Below are 7,204 nucleotides of genomic sequence, written 5' to 3' on the forward strand. Positions count from 1 at the left end.
ATTTCTTCTTATTATTAATGTTGAAAACAGTTGGGCTGATTAATATTTTTGTGGAAACTGAGATACCATTTTTTCTTTGAATTCTTTGAAAAATCTTGCTGACTTCAAACTTTTAAACGGTAGTGTACAAGACTATGGATTTTTAATATAATAAAGCAATAAGCCACCAGAGGCTGTGTGTTACAGTGATTTAACTCTACAAAGGTGTTTCTACTGCAACAGAAATGTAATAAAAGTTAAATAGTTGCAAAACAACTTATTAGCCACTTAGCAACACCATAAACCCCTACAAAATGCACAGGAATGTGCAATAAAACAACTGTATTGCAATCACCTACTTCATCCTAGCATTGCTGCACAGGATTTTGCACTGGTACGTGCTATCAGAAAATGTAAATATCTAGTTAATGTAAACAGTACGGTTAGCAGCGACTTGCCACATTAATACAGAATTCAGCTGATGTTCTTCTAAATGTTATGTTCAAACATCATTATATTTGTTTAATAAGCCACTGGTTAACAAGTGTGAGTGAGGAGAAAGTGGAAAGACTCACATTTACAAAGAGCATTTGGAAATGATCAACCAAAAAAAGCTATTTCAGGATCTACAGCTCTGCTATCCTGTCAATAAACTATTATAAACAACCTAAATGGACATGGAGTTCGGGGTCAAAGAATATATATATATATATATATATATATATATATATATATATTTTTAAAGAAATTAATACTTCTATTAATCAAAGATTCATTAAATTGGTCAAAAGTGACATTAAAGACATTTATAATGTTACAAAAGATTGATATTTCAAATAAATGCTGTTCTTTTGAATGTTCTATTCATCAAATTATCCTGGAAAAATGTATCACAGTTTCTACAAAAATATTAAGCAGCACAACTTTCAACATTGGTGATAATAAGAAATGTTTCTTGAGCAGCAAATCAGCATATTAGAATGATTTCTGAAGATCATGTGACACTGAAGACTGGAGTAATGATGCTGAAAATTCAGCTTTGATCACAGAAATAAATTACATTTTAAAATATATTCAAACAGAAAACAGATATTTTAAATAGTAAAACTATTTCACAATATTACTGTTTTTATTGTATTTTTGTTCAAATAAATGCAGCCTTGGTAAGCTTTCTAAACGAGAAATGGATAGAGGTCAGAGCTCTAAAGTATATTCAAACAGAAAACAGCTATTTTAAACTGTAATATAATTTCACAATTTTATAGTTTTTACTGTATCTTTGATAAAAAAAACATTTCAGGCTTGGTGAGCAGAAGAGATTTCTTTCAACAATCTTACAGAACCCAAACTTTTGGACAGTAGTGTATGTAAACAATTAACAGCCCCAGAGCACTATGGGACTGAAGTGAGCAGCTCTTGGTCTTACCTTCGCACCGTGAGCCGTAGCGTTTTGTACAATCCTTTAATGAGAGATATGGCCTCCTGCCTCCATCCGCTCAACTCCACCTCATTAATGATGACCACCTCGTCTCCCACCTGCAGGGGGTGCTGCAACAGAGACGCCTTCCCGCCCTCCTCTACCTGCGGGACGTTAAGAAAACACACAGAAACAGACCGTGAGCGCTCTGTGCGGTAACAGACAGAGGCTACGAGGGCTCGACAAACTAAATTAAAACCACATGGACGCTCAGAGCCCCCAGTAAAACCCATCCAGAATTCAAAGAATGTTTTCTTTGGACCTTTATGCCCACACATTCGCCGAGTCTCCAGACACTAATATTTTGGTCACACAATCTCTCGTCCAGGTCGGACGGAGGATGGAGTCCCACGTTACAAAAAGCTTAGCAGCATCCTCATAACAGAATGTCATTGTGCACCTGAGAGGACTCCATTCACTCTTTTACGGCTTCTAAACAATGCACACAGAGCACAGGGCATTATTCATGCACAGGAAATGTAATGTTTAGATATTGCAAACACAAAGAAACCTCTGTAAACCCCAAGTAGCATCTCACTGTGGACAAAGAAAGACAGAATTGGTTAGATAAGATCGGTTAATGCACTCTTTTCTTGAACTCTTGAAAGCAGGTACTGGGTGTTTCAGGTGTAATTGTTTTGACGACGGATCTCCAATACACTAAAGAAACGTCCTGTGGTGTGACAGTAAGATATTCCCCCTGGAAACCGATGTATTTATGTATATGTGACAATAGAAATTCAGAGGAATGGTCTGCATTCAATGATCTTGTGATTTGTGTCAAAGAAAGAAGTTTAAATAGAGTTTCTAGAAATAGCACATTTTGAAATGTCTTTGTAAATATATTTAAATAAATTTGATGCCATTTTACCTTAGCTTAAGTGTCTTGATGGAAATTTGTTTTCTTTTGATGATTCTGAAACAAGAAATGGTTCCTGTCCAGTGTTGTTATTTTTAACTAAAACTATCAAAATTGTTTTCATTAATTGAAATAAAGCTGAAATACAACAAAAAATAAATATATTAGATGAAAAACCTAAACTTAGAAAAACATAAACAAAAATCCGAAATGTTGCCTTGGCAACTAACTGAAATTAAATAAGTTTAAGTACTAAAATTACTAAAACTGAAATAAAAAATGAATTCAAACTAAATATACTTATTTTTTAAAACTAAAAAAAAAAGACAAAAGCACAAAACAAAATGAATTTATACTAAAAATAAGATAAAGCTACAAAACTAATAAAAAAAGACAAAAGCACAAAACAAAATGACTAAAATGTGAACTTTAATTTAAGATCAAAATAAAGCTAAAAAACTAATAAAATAACAAAAGCAATAAACAAAATTACTAAAATTGAAACTAAAGTCAAGTTAAAAAATAAAGCAATTTTTTTTTATTTAAACAAAAATTCAAATTCAAATTCAAAATGTAAAAATAAAAGCTAATTCTAAATATTAATAAATGCTATTAGTATATAAACGATTAACACGTTCCAGGACCAAAAATGATGTTGAACATCCTCTGTAAAATCTCATCTCTGTCTTTGTTTAGCACTTGTTCGAAACAAAATACAGAAGTATCCAAAACAATTAGTTTGCATAAAGCAAACCACAAACAGTGAGTCAATCTCTTTGCTTTAGTTCTGTCATATACATTATTATTAAAATACAGCACTTAAATTGAATGTCAAGCCATATTTATTTGTATAGCGCTTTTACAATACACATTTTCACAATACACATCCAGCTTTACAGGAATGTATAATGTAACAGGAAGTCATGTAACATGTGCATGTAACTCGAAATTACAACTTTACTTAAAAGCCGAATGAGTAACTTTTTAGTTCCTGGGCCAAGCCTACTTGGGAATAAAATATTAATAATAATAACAGAAATGTAAACTTGGAAACAACTGAAAATAAAATAAAAAGTACTAAAGTTACTAAAACTAAAATTGAAAAAAAAAAAAAATTAAAGCTAAATAGGAATATAAAAAATGAATAAAACTGACAAAAGCACATAACAAATTACTAAAACAAATTACAAAATGTAATAATTTCAAAAAATTATTATATTTAATAATTATATTTATAAAAATAAAATAAGTTTGAAGTACTAAAATTGCTCAAATTAAAATAAAGCTAAATATAAATATTTAGAAATAGAAATGAATAAAAATAAAAGCATGCACCAAAATGACTAAAATATTAAAAATAAAATGAAAATTGAAAATCTAAAAATAAAAGCTAATTCAAAATATTAATAAATACTGTAATTGTACATAAATAATCCTAAAGTAACACTGAACTTTTGGGACTGACCATGCAAATCTAGCCTAGACGAATGACCTATTGGATATAATATGATATAATATGTCACCATCAGTGCCAAGCAAAATAAGTTCTTCAGGAAGCCCTTTCAAGATAACACACAGAACAAACTAGCATTTCATTCTCCTTCTAAAGACATGCATTTGGAAATTGTCCCCAATTGTCTATCGTTTCCTGTTAAAACCTGTCTTTCGCTTAGCTCTTTCCTGACGACGCTCGCTCTCAAAAGCCCGCCATGAGCCGCTTCCTCAAGCATTCAAATCACGACATATTCAGAATAATCGTACGAGCAAGCATGTCTTCCCTTTCACTGGTTATTGAGCGTAAAGCCGGCCAGCTCAAAGAAAAGACGGCTAGCGGAGATTTACTTAACACTCGGCCTTGGGGCCATCAATAGAAGTGTTTAATTGTGGATGTGCTGCCAAGCCGGTGACAATGAATCCATTAATATGTAACTGAACAAAGCGTCTAATTCTCTTAACCTTATTTTAACCCCCGACTTCCTGGGGTTCAGGTCGCTCTTAGCTCGTCTTCTGTTGCCACCACACTGTAAACAACACGGCGCATTCTGAAACGGACGAATAAAAGAGCAGCTCCTCAGAAGAGGCTGAATCAGTATTCAGGACTACATAAAGTACGGTTGGAATTGCTATGTAGGTTTTTTTTTGATCATCTCTCTTCTTTTGTTGTTTTCCAGGCTCTTGCAAATTCTGCTCTCTCTCTGTTGGGTCTTTGCCAGAGGCCTGGGCTTTATCCTGCCCTGTATTTGCCTGCTCTCAACAAGAAGATGAAGGGGTACAGACAGTGTGGGGGGTCAGAGAGAGAAGAGATGTTTGGAATTAGATAAAACCACTGCATATTATTCAGAGTGGCATATTATTCATGCTGTTTTTGCAGTATGCAGTAAATATCAGGGTTTGGGAAGCTACTTGTAGTAGCTTCAACTACAGTGCAGCAAGTGGAGCTCTTTTTAAATACATAAATAATATTTTTACATTTACATATTTTTATTTATCTCATTATTTTATTCAGCAAAGATTCATTAAATTGATCAAAAGTGACAGTATAGACATTCATAATGTCACATACGATTTCTATTTCAAATAAATGCTGTTCTTTTGAACTTTCTATTCATCAAAGAATCATAAAAACATTTTTCACACAAATAAAGCATTGGATTTCAGACTAAATTAATTGTGCATACCAAATCACATACTACTTATACATAGGTATGTACTTTGCTAATACAATACTGCTGAAATTTTTTTTTTCTAAAGAAATGAATACTTTCATTGAGTAAGAATGCGTAAAATTGATCAAAAGTGACAGTAAAGACATTTATAATTTCAAATAAATGCTGTTCTTTTGAACTGCATCACAGTTTTCACAAAAATATGAAGCAGCACAACTGTTTTCAATATTGATGATAATAATAAATGTTTCTTGAGCAGAAAATCAGCATATTAGGATGATTTCTGAAAAGTCATGTGACACTGAAGACTGGAGTAATGATACTGAAATCTCTGCTTTTCATCACAGGAATAAATTACATTTTAAAATATATTCAAACAGAAAACAGTTATTTTAAATAGTAATAATATTTCTGATTTTACTTTATTTTTAATCAAATAAATGCAGCCTCTGTGAGACTTTCAAAAACATTGTCGATACAATTGCATCATGATATTACAGACCCCTTGGTACTGTTACTATAAATTATGTTTGCATTTGCATGTACATATTAGCACATATCTAAATGCATTCACTTAAAATTCATAAATAGCTTCTAGGTTCATACATAGAAAAAACATCTGCCAATTTTCTACAAGTAAAAAAAATAAAATTGAAAGACTGTCACAAATGTCTAAAAAGCATTTAAAAAAAAAAATAAATCAGAGCACTTACAATTTTAATCTTGCATACTATTTAGGACAAATAGGGATACAGCCAGGCAGATCCATCCACCAACAGTTACTAGTGTTGACACTGCCACACACACACACTCCCATCTCTCTCAAGAGTAGATCTGTGTGAGGCGCTGAAAGAAGTCCATCAGTGACATTTACACCACCCATAAGCCCCGAGACTTCGCTCTATCTCTCCCTCTCACCCTTTCGTCCGTCACTCTCCCTCTGTATTACTCCTCTGTCTCTCTCCCCAGATAAGAGCAGCTCTCAAAGCCTATAGTTCCTCTTCATCCTTCCTCATCTCCGGTTTCGTCCGGGCATCTTAACCACGCTCTGGGGCCGTATTGTTGCCGTGGTAATGGTGACAAGCTCTTAAAGTGGGAGTGAAGGGCTGCGGCTGTTGTTTGCATCCTGCTCACTATTCAGCACAACACACTTCACAGCTCACTACGACATGCAACACACTACTCACCATTGAAAACAAGACACTGCTCTACAGTACGCAACAGAAAGCGCGCTATTCAGTGCAACACACATTACAAAAGAACTACATCAGACCAAACTGCAGCAGTATGTTAGTTCACACTCACGGGACAAACTACAGACAGATGAAGTACATCTCCTCTAGACAAGTACAGATTGAAACAGAAACTTAAAAACGCAGCTGCGTTCCAAATCACATACTAATTCTGCATATTGTATGTATGCACTTTGCTGGTGATGGTATCCTTCTGTGCAAAAGTTTTGGGTTAATATATAAAACTTTTATTCAGCAAGAATTAGGGATGTAACGATTCACTCAACTCACGATTCTGATTTCACGATTTTTATTTTTTTTTTACAAAATGAGATTTGACAAATTATAAATTAAATGTATCCTTTTATTATTGCTTGGACAAAATGCTGCACGTTTCTTTGTGAAATTGAAATATAACACTATAATAATATACTAATATAGCACTTGCATATTATTGCCCTTTTGTTGGTTTTGATTGCTTCTATTGTCCTTATTTGTAAGTCGCTTAGGATAAAAGCGTTTGCTAAATGAAAAAAATTGAAATATAAATGTAATTGTAAATAACAAAACTAAATTGAAATTTTAAAACAAGCCCCAAATCAAATAAATAAGTAACACAAATAAAATAAATCTCTTCATATAAACAAAATAAGGCTTTAGCCCTATTCGCATGGGATTAGTATTACACTCTAAAAAATGTTGGGTTAAATACAACCCAGTGCTGGGGTAAATAGGGACAAACCCAGCAATTGGGCTGTTTTGACCCAGCGGTTGGATTAAAGGGGTCATATGATGTTGCTAAAAAGAACATTGGCACGAAACTATTAGTTTCTTTTTTAAAAATCCATCTAACCGGACCATAGAACGGGACTCTCAAAGCCTTGACATCGTATCCCGGAGATAAGTCAGTAAATTTGACTAAAATCACAGGCTTCGCTTATCCCGTGCGAATGCACCACACGAAATTCAGATGTGGGGGGGTAATTTCAAA

General features: G+C 33.4%; 1 protein-coding gene across 2 annotated transcripts in view; it reads right to left on the reverse strand.

Annotated features, from left to right (window-relative positions):
- Positions 1 to 7,204, reverse strand: part of LOC107675791 (protein Shroom3) — a 63,106-nt gene that overhangs the window by 48,044 nt on the left and 7,858 nt on the right. Inside the window, exon 2 of one of the 2 annotated variants that reach the window (XM_016470251.1) lies at positions 1,406 to 1,560. In XM_016470251.1, coding sequence (XP_016325737.1) covers positions 1,406 to 1,560 — 155 coding nt within the window. Of the gene's footprint in view, positions 1 to 1,405; positions 1,786 to 7,204 lie in introns of those variants that run through there. The other variant, XM_016470250.1, reaches the window with a different exon arrangement.

Source organism: Sinocyclocheilus anshuiensis, unplaced genomic scaffold (genome assembly GCF_001515605.1).
Source record: "Sinocyclocheilus anshuiensis isolate Anshui unplaced genomic scaffold, SAMN03320099.WGS_v1.1 scaffold708, whole genome shotgun sequence".
Taxonomy (NCBI): domain Eukaryota; kingdom Metazoa; phylum Chordata; class Actinopteri; order Cypriniformes; family Cyprinidae; genus Sinocyclocheilus; species Sinocyclocheilus anshuiensis.